The sequence below is a fragment of the Nicotiana sylvestris genome, chromosome 4 (genome assembly GCF_000393655.2).
Source record: "Nicotiana sylvestris chromosome 4, ASM39365v2, whole genome shotgun sequence".
Classification (NCBI taxonomy): Eukaryota; Viridiplantae; Streptophyta; class Magnoliopsida; order Solanales; family Solanaceae; genus Nicotiana; species Nicotiana sylvestris.
The window spans coordinates 145,873,398-145,889,596 of NC_091060.1; the positions used below are offsets into that span (position 1 = coordinate 145,873,398).

At 40.8% G+C, this 16,199-nt stretch overlaps 1 protein-coding gene across 1 annotated transcript; it reads left to right on the top strand.

Moving 5' to 3' along the window:
- Positions 1-3,524: 3,524 nt before the first annotated feature.
- Positions 3,525-4,519, top strand: LOC138890305 (uncharacterized). Its single transcript, XM_070173680.1, has 2 exons — positions 3,525-3,925; positions 3,973-4,519. The coding sequence occupies exons 1-2, from the start codon at positions 3,525-3,527 to the stop codon at positions 4,517-4,519; spliced, it is 948 nt and encodes a 315-aa protein (XP_070029781.1).
- Positions 4,520-16,199: the final 11,680 nt, after the last annotated feature.

The following is a 16,199-nucleotide window of genomic DNA, read 5'->3' on the forward strand; positions in this document are numbered from 1 at the left end:
GCACTTTCAAAAATAGCCATTTGACTCCCAAACTTTGTTTTAACCCTAAACCTTTTATAATTACACTTTTTTCCTATTCTCAACTATAAATACCCCCTCATTCTTTCATTTTTACTCACAAATTCATCAATCTCTCTCATTTCTCAAACTCAAATTGAAGTATTCAAGTCTTTACTCATCTCTCATTTCTAAAACTCCAATTCTTAATTCAAGTTAAATCATGCCCGGTGATTCTAGATTGCACCCATTTGTTTTGGAACACTTTAATGTGGTAGAAAAAAATGAAGAAGTTTACATAATAAAGTGTAAGAACTGTGGTCGAGTCTACACTCGTCGTCGAAAGGAGGGCACAGGCTCTTTAAGGAGGCATATAAAGAGTTGTCTTGCACGTTCTCCAGACATTCGTATTTAAGATTTTAAGTTGATTTGAGATAATTTGTGTTATTTTAAAATTATTAGACGTATTATGCTTAATGTTCTAGTTTGTTAGATTAATTTGAAGTGTTATGTTGAAGGTATTGAACTTTAATTTGAAGTATTAAATGTAAACTTTAATTTGCAGCTTTGATACCGAGTATTAAATGTAAACTTTAATTTGAACTATATCTATAGCTTATATATATTATATATACTATATCTACATATTATAGATATAGATATAGTATATATAATATATATAAGCTATATATTATATAAGGAAATATATAACTATATATACATACTATATGTATTTATATAGCTATATATAAACAATTTATATTAGTATATACATATATAGTTTACAAGAAATTACCTTAGATAAAAAAAATATAAAAAAAAATAGCTTGGAACGAAAAAGCCCGTTTAGGCCCGGCCCATGTGGGATCCTAAGCCTCAGTGGGACGGTTCCACTCATTTGGCCCGTTAGGCCCGGGACCGCCTCAATCCGGCCCACCTAAACCCAGGCCCGTTTGGCTCAGGCCCGGACCACAATACAGCCTTAAGCCAAGTTTTGAAGCTTACAAGTTTTGAATTATAGTATTTCTAAGCAACTGAAATCAAAATTAATAATTTGTATATAATTCAATAGATTTCTTAAGCAAATATTTCTTCCATTTCAATTTATGTAAATCTATTTAAGAAAAGAAAGAATACTTTTGAACTTGTGATTAAAATGAAATATATATATTTTGTGTGGTTATAAATCATTATACAAAGGTAAATTATTTTTAAATAAAGAAAGAAGTCATTTTTTTTTGGCATGAACTAAAAATAAAATAAGTTTACATAAATTAAAACGAAAGAAGTATAATATTTGGACTAAAACTACTCGGTTCGACCGCTCCGGCCATAGTTGGGAGGTGTCAGCAGTCAAGGTGAAAGTTGAATAACTAAAGTCTGACTCCATGTTAAGCTAGTGCATGTGCTCTTCTGCAAATCTGTGCCCTCACTAACAGTACTCTCTGCTATATTATCCCAGCTAAGTGTTTTCCCTGAGTCTTACAGACTCATGCACAGTGGTCAATACCTTTTCTACTGTTTATCGTTGAATTTTCTTATAAAAATGCATTTAAATAACATAAAATTCAAAAGCAAAAAATTACGAAACTATTTAAAGTCTAGGAACTTTTGGCATATGAACATGAAAAATATATATGCTAGGTCACCAAATTCTTAATTATTGAACAAAGTGATATAAATTATTTATATTACACTCAAAATGTTAAAATAAATTTCCAAATTATATAGCGTGCTTGGATCACATGGGACACACAAGTTAACATATGAAATGTGAACTGCGCGAACGGTACCTAACTGTTGGTGTTTCAATTTATACTAGTAATTTAAGAAAAAATAAAGAATTTTAAAATTTATAATGTCATTGTATTTGTGTGATTATAGCTATATAAGACTTTTTAAACTAATGATTTTAAACATTTTATAATATTTATAAGATTATAAAAATTTTCATTAAGTGTAAAATAAATATTTAAATTTATAGTGTTTCTACTATAAATATATCTAATTCTTTTTTAAATAAACTAATGATTAATATGTCGTATAAATTGGAACGGGGTAAATATTACTCTTGAAGCATGCTTTAACAGGTTAGCCACTTTTTAGAAGCACATACAATGTTATAGGTTGATAAGGTTTTTCTTTGTTTTTGTCTTTGACAGGACCATTACGACAAAGTTAAAAAATGATACTGTTAACTTAAAATTTTAGTACGTTTTCTACAAAAGGGGAATAACTATATGGAGCACCATTTTATAATTGGAGAGAGTCGTGCAAGAAAAATTAAGATTTTGGGCCTAGCTTTTATAGTCTTTCACCTATATATGAGATAGGTCTGATTTAGCGACTTTCAAATTGCAACTTACCTACTACCAGGATTTTTTCGCGTGCTTATTTTTCTATTTTTTTGTTTCTCTTCGTGAAAATATTGCTTCCGACAAATGCCTACTGTTAGCCCCTTCACAAGGTTCCTCGGCATGTGTGAGTTGTGACAAGAATTTGTACGATGGCCTTGGCACACAACCTGAAAAATAAGGTAACATCATGACAGACAGTTCGGCATGACGAACTATGCGGGATTGACAAACGCACCTTGAATGGAAGCAAGGCGCATTTTACTTGAACGTGCGGGTTGGCATAACAATGGCAAGGCAAAACCATGTCAAAGCAGGGGCAAAGACATGGCAAGGCAAGGCAAGGCAAGGCAACAAGCAATGACAATTGATGCGGGCATATTTGATCAAGTTGGGAGCGACTTGACATAAGCGGACATCTGTGGCAATGAGCGTGTGCGGCTAAGTCAGTGGGTGGCAAGCTGTGGCCATGACATTGGTGCAGAGCAGTGTCAAAGGCAAGGCTGGGCGCAATGCCAGCCTTGGGCACGCAGCAACTGAGCAAAACAGGCACATGCATTGCACATGCAGCAGTTGAAAAACTTGTTCAAGGCACATGGGAGGCAGTTGGTGGTTACAAACCACATCCAAAACGTGGCTGATCATGGGCTAAAAGTGTGGGCACATTTTTATAGTTGCTTTAACATGTTTGCCCATCAACTGGGGCTTGTCAACTGATTGTATAATCTTGCCTTATAAATATGTGCATAGGTTGTCCCAAACAAGGCAGAAAAATATAGTCTTGTGGCAAGTATTAGCCAATTTCGACTAAGTGTATTCCTAAGGGTAGGAAAATATTTTTGGGGCAGGGAACTTGTGTTCTTTGTTCTTGGCCATAGGGTTGGCTTATTATGTTCTTGTATTCACATTTTAATACAAGTAGGGGAGAAATTCCTGTAATTTTCGTGTGTGCCTTTTACTTCATTTTGCTGCCTAAATTTATCTAAGTCTCAAACGTCCTAAAAATAAATCTAAGTGTTGGAAAGGCTGAAGTCAAGGCTGGGCTTGACTGCCGCACGGAGGTGAACCTCGGGCAGAATTCGAGTGACATAAATCACCCATGTGACAACTGGTATCAGAGCGTGGCTGGATTGGGGCTAAGACACGACGTTCGTTGGTTAAATTTCGTGAAAGATGGCTGGTGACAACGCAGAACTGAGGGAAAAAGTTACTACATTGGAGGCAATCATCAGAACTGTTGATGGGGATCAATTTCTGACCATTGTGACTTGTCTCGCCTATCTTGAGGCTGATATGAACAGGCTGAGCCAAGAGTGCACAGATCTGAAAGCGGAAAATGTGTTGCTGCATCGTGCTGTTGGAAATGATGAAACACAGCGTGGGGCAGATCGTACCAAGGTCAGAATTCCGGAGCCTAAAGAGTTTAATGGTGCAAGGAGTGCCAAGAAACTCGAAAATTTCCTATGGGATATGGAGCAGTACTTTCAGGCTGCCCATGTGCGAGATGAAGACAAGGTCACCATTACGACTATGTACTTGGTGGACATGCAAAGCTTTGGTGGCGGACATGCGTGGTAGATTATGTAAGTGCTGGGAAGCCGAAGATTGACTCTTGGGAAAGGTTGAAGAAAGAATTGAAGGATCAATTCTTTCTTAGCAATACGGGCTGGATTGCTAGAGATCGTTTGAAGAAGTTGAAACAAACTAGAACGGTCAGAGATTATGTCAAAGATTTCAATTCTTTGATGCTGGATATGAGCAACATGTCTGAGGAAGACAAGCTACACAATTTCCTTTATGGGTTGCAGTCATGGGCGCAGATGGAACTCCAAAGGCAGAATGTTAAAGACCTTCTTAGTGCAATCGCTGTTGCGGATATGTTGGGTGATTTCCGATTGGGACAAGATGGTTCTGATTTCTCTACTACTTCAAAGTCCAAAAATGGGAACAAGGACAAGGCAAAAGAGTGGAGGAAAAACGGAAATGACAAGGGTAATGCTGTTGAGGGCAATGACAATGTAAAAGAAAAGCAATGTGTTGGATCTTCGACTAACAAGGCACAAAACAACAAGTTTAATGGCTGTTTTATTTGCAAAGGACCACACATAGTGAGGAACTATCCAAAACTTGAACGGCTTTCTACTTTGTTTGCTGAAAAAAAAGAGTGAAGATGAGCCGAACGAGGAAGAATATGAGTAGGAGGCAACATATTTGGGGCATATGGTGGTGTTGAAAAATGCAGAAACTACTTCGTCGAGGACGACGAATTCTTCGGGTGGGGTTGGTTTGCTAGCCCCTTGACAAGGTTCCTCGACAGGTGTGGGTTGTGACAAGGATTTTTATGATGGCCTTGGCACACAACCTGAAAAATAGGGCAACATCATGACGGGCAGCTCGACATGATGGACTATGCGGGGTTGACAAACGCACCTTGAATGGAAGCAAGGCGAATTTCACTTGAACATGCGGGTTGGCATAACAATGGCAAGGCAAAGCCTTTTCAAAGTAGGGGCAAAGACATGGCAAGGCAAGGCAAGGCAAGGCAATGCGGGACAAGCAATGACAATTGATGCGGGCAGATTTGATCAAGTTGGGGGTGACTTGACATAAGCTGGCAGCTGTGGCAATGAGCGTGTACGGCTAAGTCAGTGGGTGGCAAGCTATTGCTATGATATTGGTGTGGAGCAGTGTTAAAAGGCAAGGCTGGGCGCAATGCCAGCCTTGTGCATGCAACAACTAGGCAAAATAGGCACATGTAGTGCATATGTAGCAGTTGAAAAACATGTGCAAGGAACATGAGAGGCAGTTGGTGGTTACAAACCACATTCTAAACATGGCTGATCATGGGCTAAAAGTGTGGGCACGTTTTTATAGTTGTCTTAACATGTTTGCCCATCAATTGGGGCTTGTCAACTGATTGTATAATCTTGCCTTATAAATATGTGCATATGCTGTCCTAAACAAGGAGAAAAGCATAGTCTTGTGGCAAGTGTTAGCCAATTTCGACTAAGTGTATTCCTTAGGATAGGAAAAAGTTTTTGGGGCAGGGAACTAAGGTGTTCTTTGTTCTTTGGGTTGTCTTATTATGTTCTTGTATTCACATTTTAATACAAGTTGGGGAGAAATTCCTGTAATTTTCATGTGTGCCTTTTACTTCATTTTGAGGCCTAAATTCATTTAAGTCTCAAACGTCCTAAAAATAAATCTAAGTATTGGAAAGTCTGAAGTCAAGGTTGGGCTTGACTATCGCACGGAGGTGAACCTCGGGCAGAATTCGAGTAACATAAATCACCCCTGTGACACCTACTTCCACATATGTCAAGTCTCGGCAACTTGAATGATGTTCAACACTTAACTAGTAACCTAAATGTAGAATCAATCATTTAGGGGTCGTTTGGTTGGAATACGATTTATACCGGTATAAGTTATATTTAGGATAAGTTATGCTGGGATTAGTTATGTTGGGATTGTTGTTAATTCATTGTTTGGTATGTTGTATTAAGAGTGACAATTGCATAATTTTTAAGAAGAATGTATAAGTTATACCGGTGCTAAATACCCCACCTTCTATAAGGTATAAGTTATCCCAGTATTAAAATTAACATCGGGATAACTTATACCTAGTTTGCTAACCAAATAGAGTATTAAGGTGGTATTAAATTTTTATACCATACTTATACTTTCTTATACCTAATACCAAACGACCCCTTAAACTATATAGAATCATAGTACTATAGTCGTACAAAAAAGAGTTTGAGTCTTAAGTTTCTAGTATTAGCATTTCATTGAATAATAGGAGAATTAATTTTGATATTGACTGGAGTTATTTATAGAGATTAAATTCTATGCACAAAATATTATGCAATTACACAATTACATTTTTATCGTAAACATTAAGTAATAGTTCATGTTATAATTGGGTACTTATTCTAATAATGTAAACAAATTTAACCAATTTAAACAAACAACGACAACCCAATGGGATCCCACAACTACGATTTGAGGAGGGTAGTGTTGTGCAGACCTTACCCCTGTATGGGTCAAAAATTCTCTAATATGATTAATTCGTGTTAGCATTAGAGAGGCATTCACAGGCTACCATGTGTCACCAATATGACTCCCATGAAAGCCTGCCTAAAGTCGAAGTGACTTTTAGAAGTAGTGAAGGTTGTGGTCGAAGAGTTGGCAAAGATCGAGGTCGAGGTCGAGCATCCTTGACAGAGTTATAATGGCCAGTTTCAAGATAGGACACCAAAGAAAATATTCTAGTGATATTTTCTGCACCTGTACCATTAAGGTTTCTAGGAATATGTTCGCTATAAATAGAAAGGGATACAATGAGAGGTGGGAGAGAGATATTCATTTGTAAAAAAACACTCTTACTTTAATTGAGAGAATTTGGTCTTGTTACAAGCGTACAAAAATAAAGTTTTACTAAGATTCTTGTCTATTCTTTTCACCGGATCCAAGAACAACGTGAGTGTTCTAAGGCTCATCAATCAGTCATCACTGTCAGATTCTACCGATCTCACCTCCTTTCGGGTGACTCACACGTTTTTATTTACTTAAATATCATTCATTGCCATTTATTACTATTTAATGATATCTTTTATCTTTTTGGATCATTGAACTATGTTATTATTGCTCACATTCATCATAATTTGGTCAAATATATATGTTATTTATCATAAAACTGATAACCTGATCTTGAGAATATTATTATTGGCTAAGATTGACCCTTCTTTATTAAAATCCAATTGGTTGAACCAAAATCTATATTATTGGTCAAACAGTTTGGCCCGTCTGTGGGGACCTCTTAGCTAATTATTTTTGTTTACTTTAGATCTACAGCTAACTGAGTCACTAACCTCACAAATCCCAAGATCCTTCTCTTTTTTTGCACGTATAGAAACCTACATGGAAAGTAACCAAGGAGAGAGGACTAAAGTAATAGGTGATTGCCCTAGCAACCTCATGAATGCTATCAATGAGAGCTGTGAAATATTAGGCGGGAATATGACGCCCACTGCCTCTCCCAGATGCGAGAGGTCGCCTCTTCCCCAATTATAGCATAACAAAACCAAATGGAAAAGGGGCCTCCACATCCACAGGAGAAAGGATGCCACCGGCCATGAAAAAACTCCTCGAAGCATGGTTAACCAATATGCTAGTAAGCGTGCTCAACAAGCCCACTTCATGCACATCTACATAGATCGTGAGAACCTACAGAATGCAACGAGCAGATGAACAGGGCAGCCAGCCAGACCCTCCAACACTGGGTATAACTCATAATGTTACTAACGATGCAGGTGATGTCATTCTCGCTATTGCCAAGAACAAGTCGACAAGATATCGAGCGCACCTAAGCCATTGCCAAAGAGGGACGCTGGTAGGTTCGTAGAGTAGTTGTACAGTGAAAAAGAAACCCCACATGCCATACGAAAGACCTTCAAAATGCCTTTGTATCTCAGGATATACGACAAAATAACTAATCCCGAAGATCGCGTGACTCATTATGTCACCGTCATGAAAGGAAATGACCTTACCAAAGAACAAGTGTCCTCTATTTTACTGAAGAAATTTGGAAAAACTTTTATGGGAGGGGCATTAACATGGTACTCACAGCTACCATCCCGCTCCAAAGAAACCTTTGAGGAAATGGCTGATAAGTTCATAACGGTACATGACGGAGCCTGGAAAGCCAAAACAACAGTAAATGACATATTTTCCGCCAAGCAGTCCTTGGGAAAAGGACTGATGGACTTCTTCGCCCAATTCAACAGGGTAAGGATGACCCTACCAAATGTGTCTTAAGGGATGGCGGTCGCGGCCTTTCAAAATGGGGGGAGTAGAAAGGGTTCGAGAGCGACTAGAAAACTGCTAAGCTGGCTAATGAAATATCCTCCATCCACTTAGGATGAGATCCACAATGCTTACTATGCTGAATTATGAGTAGATGAGAACGACCTCAACGGACCAACTCATCGGCTCGTCTTAGTACAAGCCAAGTCCAGGAAAGAACGAAGAGACAACATCAGGAGGGATCACTCGGTCTCACAGTGAGCACATAATTTTTGACTATATTTGAATGTTCAATCACTTTTTAGTATATAAATATTTGCTAAAATAAAGGAAAAGCCTTTATTTCAGTTTTTAGTAGATTTACTTGATAAAATTAAAACTACAAAATGAATTACACTTTTAGATATTAGATGTATTTCACTTGCAAAAGAAAGAAAATTTACAAAAATATGCTTTTCCTTCTAATTTTGGTAAAATTAACAATTTTATAATTTTTCCCTTGATAATTTCTTATATTTCTAGTTTTTAGTTTTAATATAGTATCTTTAATTTTGATTATCTTTAATAAATAAAAAAACCAATGCAAAAATGCCACCTAGGAAAGATTCCCTATTATCCTTGGTAACAAACTTTGGCACAATTTCTGCACATGCACCCAAACACACGTAACATAAGAATTTTCTCGGATTTCATTTTTGATCTTGGGAGTCCATACGAGTTTTTTCTGATTTTTCTTAACCTTCTTTCCAAGAAAATTAATAGGGAAACCCACAAATACACACAGTCATGTGATAAGAACAAATACCAACATTGGAAGGGATAAAAGGGGTGGGGTCTGCTGAGAGTAAAAAAAGGGGAAAAACAGAAGGTCACGAAATAAAAAGAGAATTGTGATGACCCAGTCAATCGTCTCATGAGTTACCACTCTATTTTCCCTATTTTTTCTTCGTTATGCTTTGTTTATCCATGTTATGTGGTATCAGGTTGGCCGGATCGAGTTCGGAAAGGATTTGGTAAGGTTTGAGACACTTAATCTCTTTAGAGTGAGTTTAAGTTGAAAAAGTCAATCGGATATTGACTTATGTGCTAGAGGGCTCGGAAGTGAATTTCGAAGGTTCGGTTAGCTTTGGGAGGTAATTTGTGACTTAGGAGCATGATCGGAATGCATTTTGGAGGTTCGTAGTAGATTTAGGCTTGAATTAGCGAAGTTGATATTTTGGCAATTTCCGGTTAATAGGCAAGATTTTGATATAGGGGTTGGAATGGAATTCCGAGAGTTCCAGTAGTTTCGTTGTGTCATTTGGGATGTATGTGCAAAATTTCAGGTCATTCGGACGTGGTTTGGTTGGGTTTTTGATCAAAAGCGTAATTTTGAAGATTTTGAAATTCCTAGGATTGAATCCGATGTGATTCGGTGTTTTGATGTTGTTTTGAGCATTCTGAAGGTTGGAACAAGTTTGAATGAGTTTTTAGGATATGTTTGTGCCTTTGGTTGAGGTCCCGAGGGCCTCGGGTGAGTTTCGAATGGTCAATCGGACCATTTCATGCCTTAGAGAAGTTGTAGAATCGCAGGTTCAGTTGTTGCATAGATTCCTTCTCTGCGATCGCGTAAGGGTTCTTGTGATCGCATAGAAGATTTTGAGGGGGAAATCCATTTATTCTTCGCGTTCGCGAAGGTTGAGTTGCGATCGCATAGAGTGGTGAAGTTGTTGATCGCGAACGCATAGTGAAGCTTATGTTCACATAGAGTTAAGTGGGCCTGGGGTCTTGGCTTGGATATGTACATTGTGAACGCGGTAGGCGGTGTACGCATAGAGTTAGTTGAATAGGCATCGCGTTCGTAGGGTGTTTTATGCGTTCACATAGAGTAATTTTTGGGAGCTGAGAATTTGTGTTTCGCGATCGCGAAGGATTTCCCGCGATCGCAATGAAGGAAAATAAGCCTGGGTAGAAGGTTTAAAAGGTCATTTTGTCCGCGAATGTGAGGTTATTTTCTTCCATTGTTGGTCATTTTTGGAGCTTTTTGAAGGGGATTGAAGAGGGATTCAAGGGGAATCACTTGGAGGTAAGATTCTTGGACTTAAAACTGGATTTTAATATGAATTCCACCTAGAAAATCATGAAAATTAAGCCAAAAATTGAAGAACCAGGGCTTGGAAATTTAGACCTTTAATTGAGGATTTGAAGGACCATTTGGGGTCGGATTTCTGAACTTTTGATATGTATGAACTCATGGGGATATAAGAAATCTATTGATGTAAAAAATTTCGAATTTTGCGACGTGGGCCCGGGGGTCGGGTTTTCGTAATTTCGGGACTTGTGTCATATTTTGATTTTATCGCTTGGGCTTCGTTCCTTTAGCATATTTTGACGTCCTCGTTCTGATTTTGTATAGATTTGATGCGAGTGGAAGCCGATTCGAGGGGCAAAGGCGTCGCGATCTAGAAATTTGACTAGTTCCAGGTGAGTAATGATTGTAAATGATGTTCTAAGGGTTTGAAACCCCGGATTGTACATCATAGTGCTATATTGAGGTGAGGCACATGCTGGATGACGAGCGTGGGGTCGTGACAAGTTGGTATCAAAGCCTAGGTTACATAGGTCTCACAAGTCATGAGCAGGTTTAGTAGAGTCTCGCGGATCGGTACAGAGACTTCTGTATTTATCCTCGAGAGGCTGCAGAACCTTCAGGAAAAACTTCATATTCTTGAAATATTTGTAGTTCGGATTTGTTGATCTGAGTACTGAACTTCTGTTGTTCTATTCTCTCACAGATGGTGAGGACACACGCTATCGGTAAGGATGGACGACCACCAGTACCACCAGCTGTGGCCACTAGAGGCCGAGGATGCAGCCGTGGTTGTGGTAGGGGCAGAGCAGCTAGGGCAGCACCTGCAGATCCACCAGCTGCCTCAGTTCAGGACTAGGTCCCAATTATAGACGCTCCTGCAGCACCAGCTGCGCCCATTGTGATTTCGGGCCTTCAGGAGGCCTTGGCTCATATCTTATCAGTTTGCACTGGCCTAGCTCAGGCGGTTTCAGCCACTACAGTCGTAGCTACTTCTCAGTCTGGGGGAGGCAATCAGACTCCCGCCGCTCGCACACCTGAGCAGGTCGTGCAGGGACTTCAGACGCCGGGGGCACATCCATCCCAACTAGTTGCAGCTGCTCAGGACTATGTAGTTCCTGCTATGTCGGAGGATGAGCAGCGTAGGTTGGAGAGGTTTGGTAGACTGCAGCCTCTGACCTTCAGTGGTGTAGAGAGCGAGGATGCCCAGGGTTCTTAGATAAGTGTTAGAGGATGATTCGTACAGCGGGTATTCTGGAGACCAGCGGGGTCGCTTTCACTACTTATCAATTTTTGGGAGCTGCCTTTACTTGGTGGGAGACTTTTGAGAGGTGTAGGCCTGTTGGTGTAGCACCCCTTACCTGGAAGCAGTTCTCCGTTCTCTTTTTGGAGAAGTATGTGCCGCAGTCCCGCAAAGAGAAATTACATAGAGAGTTTGAGTGGTTGCGTCAGGGAGAGATGACTGTGACGCATTACAAGACGAGGTTCTCCGAGTTAGCTCTTCATGCTATTTGGATGGTTATGACAGAAGAGAGGATTAGGAGGTTTGTTGGTGGCGTCACTTATCAGCTTCGTATTCTCATGACCAGGGAGAGGTTGATTGGTGCTACTTTCAAGGAGGTTGTGGATATTGCCCATGAGATTGAGTCTTTTCGTCACCAGGAGAGCGAGGAGAAGGAGGCCAAAGGGCCTCGAGGATCTGGTAGTTACAGTGGTGCTCCTTTGAGAGGTCAGTTTCAGCACGACAAAAGTCGTCCATTCAGGCATGCTCAGCCAGCTCGCCCAGGGTTAACATGGGGCATCATCGGGTCATGGTTCTCACAGTTCTCATCAGGACCAGTCATCACTTAGTGACCTTCTAGCTTAGAGTTCATCCCGTACTCCATCAGTCCAGGGCTCTTCTATGCCGAGTGCATCTGCTAGTCACTCCGGTGCAAGGGGTTCCCTTCATTCCCCTTCTCCAGCACCTGGGAGTTGTTATGAGTGTGGTGAGATGGGCTATATGTGCAGGCAGTGCCCTCGTTGTCTTGCGAGTTCATCTCAGCAGAGGGGTCAGTCATCGGCTTCAGTGCTAGTTTACTCACCACCATTTTCCCAGCCCGCTAGGGGTGAAGGTCAGTCAGATAGGGGTCGCCCAGAAGGGGAGGTCGATCAGGTGACGGTCAGGCCCATTTCTATGCACTTCCAGCCAGACCCGATGCTATTGCTTCAGATGCTATCTTTTCAGGTATTATTACAGTCTGCCACAGAGATGCCACTGTATTATTTGATCCCGGTTCCACCTTTTCTTATGTGTCATCATACTTTGCTCGTTATTTGGGTACACCCAGTGAGTTTCTTGCTTTACCTATTCATATATCTACCCCGATGGGCGATACTGTTGTTGTTGACCGTGTGTACCTGTCGTGTGTGGTGACAACTGGGGGTCTGGAGACCCGAGTGGATCTATTATTACTGAGCATGGTGACTTTCGATGTCATTTTGGGCATGGATTGGTTATCTCCGTGTCATGATATTCTAGACTGTCATGATAAGACAGTCACCATTGGCTATACCGGGTGTACCACGGATTGAGTGGCGAGGTATAACTGATTATGTTCCTAGTAGAGTGATCTCATTCTTAAAAGCCCAACGTATGGTTGGGAAGGGTTGTCTTTCGTATCTAACCTTTGTGAGGGATGTTGGTGCTGAGACTCCTAGTATTGATTCTGTTCCATTTGTGAGGGATTTTCCTGATGTGTTTCCTGCAGACCTGCCGGGCATGCCACCGGACAGGAATATTGATTTTGGTATTGACTTGGTGCCGGGAACTCAGTCCATTTCTATTTCGCCGTATCGTATGGCACCAGTGGAGTTGAAGGAATCAAAAGAACAACTTCAGGAACTCCTTTATAAAGGGTTCATTCGGCCTAGTGTGTCACATTAGGGTGCACCGGTTCTATTTGTGAAGAAGAAGGATGGCACTATGAGAATGTGCATTGATTATAGGCAATTGAACAAAGTAACAATTAAGAACAAGTATCATTTGCCTTGCATTGATGATTTATTCGGCCAGCTTCAGGATCGAGAGTGTTCTCTAAGATTGATCTCCATTCAGGTTATCACCAGTTGAAGATTAGGGACACGAATATTCTTAAGACAACTTTCAGGACCCGATATGGTCATTATGAGTTCTTAGTGATGTCTTTTGGGCTGACCAATGCCCTAGCAGCGTTCATGCATTTGATGAACAACGTGTTCCGGCCTTATCTTGACTTGTTTGTCATAATCTTCATTGATGATATTCTGGTATATTCGCGTAGTCAAGAGGAGCACGCGGAACATTTAAGGGTTGTGTTGCAGAGATTGAGAGAGTAGAAGCTTTATGCAAAATTCTCCAAGTGTGAGTTTTGGTTCAGTTCAGTGGGTTTCTTGGGGCACGTGGTGTCCATCGAGGGTATTCAGGTTGATCCGAAGAAGATAGAGGCGGTTCAGAGTTGGCCCAGACCGTCCTCAACCACAGAGATTCGAGTTTTCTTGATTTGGTGGGTTATTATTGTCGTTTTATTTAACTATTCTCATCTATCGCTTCGCCCTTGACCAAGTTGACTCAGAAGGGTGCTTCATTTGTATAGTCGGACGAGTGTGAGGAGAGCTTTCGGAAGCTCAAGACAGCTTTGACCACAACTTCAGTATTAGTTTTGCCATCAGCTTCAGATTCATATACCGTGTATTGTGATGTTTCGAGAGTTGGCATTGGTTGTGTATTGATGAACGAGGGTAGAGTTATTGCTTATGCTTCTCGTCAGTTGAAGCCCCATGAGAAGAACTACCCCGTTTATGATTTAGAGTTGGCTGCCATAGTTTACGCGTTGAAGATTGGAGACATTACTTGTATGGTGTGTCTTGTGAGGTGTTTACTGATCATCGTAGCCTCCAACACTTGTTCAAATAGAAGGACCTCAATTTGAGGCAGCGGAGGTGGTTGGAGTTGCTTAAGGATTATGATATCACTATATTGTACCATCCAGAAAAGTCCAATATGGTGGTCGATGCCTTGAGCCGAAAGGCAGTGAGTATGGGGAATTTGGCATATATTCCACTTGGGGAGAGACCTCTTGCAGTTGATGTTCAGTCCTTGGCCAATCAGTTCGTGAGCATAGATATTTCGGAGCCCAACCGGGTATTGGCTTGTGTGGTTTCTCGGTCTTTCTTTTATGATCGAATCTGAGAGCTCGAGTATGATGATCCGTATTTGCTTGTCCTTAAGGACAGAGTTCAACATGATGATGCTAGAGATGTGACCATCAGTGATGATGGGGTGTTGAGGATGTAGGGCCAGATTTGTGTGCCCAATGTGGATGGGCTTCGGGAGTTAATTCTGGAGGAGGCCCACAGCTCTCGGTATTCCATTCATCTGGGTGCCGCAAAGATGTACCAGAATTTGAGGCAGCATTATTGGTGGATAAGAATGAATAAAGATATTGTGGGATTTGTAGCTCGATGTCTCAATTGTCAACAGGTGAAATATGAACATCAAAGACCGAGTGACCTTCTTCAGCCGATAGATATTCCCGAGTGGAAGCGGGAGAGGATAACTATGGACTTTGTTGTTAGACTTCCACGGACTTTGAGAAAGTTTGATGTTATTTGGGTGATTGTGGATGGACTGACCAAGTTCGCGCACTTCATTCCTGTGCGTACTACCTATTCTTCAGAGCGATTGTCAGAGATCTATATCCGGGAGATTGTTCATTTGTATGGTGTCCTAGTTTCCATCATTTCAGATAGGGGCAATGAGTTTAATTCACACTTTTGGAGGTCTGTGCAGCGAGAGTTGGGTACTCAGGTTGAGTTGAGCATATGTTTTCACCCTCAGACGGATGGACAGTCTGAGCGCACTATTCAAATATTAGAGGACATGTTGCGTGCTTGTGTTATTGATTTTGGAGGGTCATGGGATCAATTTCTACTGCTTGTTGAGTTTGCTTATAACAACAGCTACCAGTCGAGTATTCAGATGGATCCATATGAGGCTTTGTATGGGAGGCGATGTAGATCTCCAGTTGGTTGGTTCAAGCCTGGTGAGGCTAGGCTATTGGGGACATATTTGGTGCAGGATGCTTTGGAGAAGGTGAAGGTGATTTAGTAGAGACTTCGTACACCGCAGTCGAGGCAAAAACGTTATACTGATGGGAAGGTTTGAGATGTGTCCTACATGGTTAGTGAGAAGGTTATGTTGAAGGTTTCGCCCATGAAGGGTGTTATGAGATTTGGGAAGAAAGAGAAATTGAGTCCGCGGTTCATTGGACCTTTTGAGGTGCTTCAGAGGATTGGGGAGGTGGTTTATGAGCTTGATTTTCCACCCAGCTTGTCGAGTATGCATCCAGTATTTCATGTTTCTATGCTCCGGAAGTATATTGGGGATCCGTCTCAAGTTTTGGACTTCAGCACGGTTCAATTGGATGATGATTTGACTTATGATGTAGAGCCAGTAGCTATTTTAGATCGACAGGTTCGAAAGTTGAGGTCAAAGGATGTAGCTTCAATGAAAGTGTAGTGGAGAGGTTGGTCTGTGGAAGAGGCTACCTGGGAGACCGATTGGGAGATGCGGAGTAGATATCCTCACCAATTTCAGGTTTCAGGTATGTTTCTTAATTCGATCGCGGACAAACGTATATTTAAGTTGGGGAGGATGTGACGACCCGACCAGTCGTCTCATGAGTTACCGCTCCATTTTCCCTATTTCTGCTTCATTATGCTTTGTTTATCTGTGTTATGTGGTATCGGGTTGGTCGGATCGAATTCGGAAAGGATTTTGTAAGGTTTGAGACACTTAGTTTCTTTAGAGTGAGTTTAAGTTGGAAAAGTCAACCGAATGTTGACCTATATGTTAGAGGGCTCGGAAGTGAATTCCGAAGGTTTGGTTAGCTTCGGGAGGTAATTTGTGACTTAAGAGAGTGATCAGAATGCATTTTGGAGCTACATAGTAGATTTAG

Coding starts and splice junctions, on each gene's coding strand:
- LOC138890305 (XM_070173680.1), top strand. CDS start 3,525: ATGGCTGGTGACAACGCAGAACTGAGGGAAAAAGTTACTACATTGGAG. Junction 3,926..3,972: donor TTTGGTGGCGGACATGCGTG/GTAGATTATGTA, acceptor CTCTTGGGAAAG/GTTGAAGAAAGAATTGAAGG.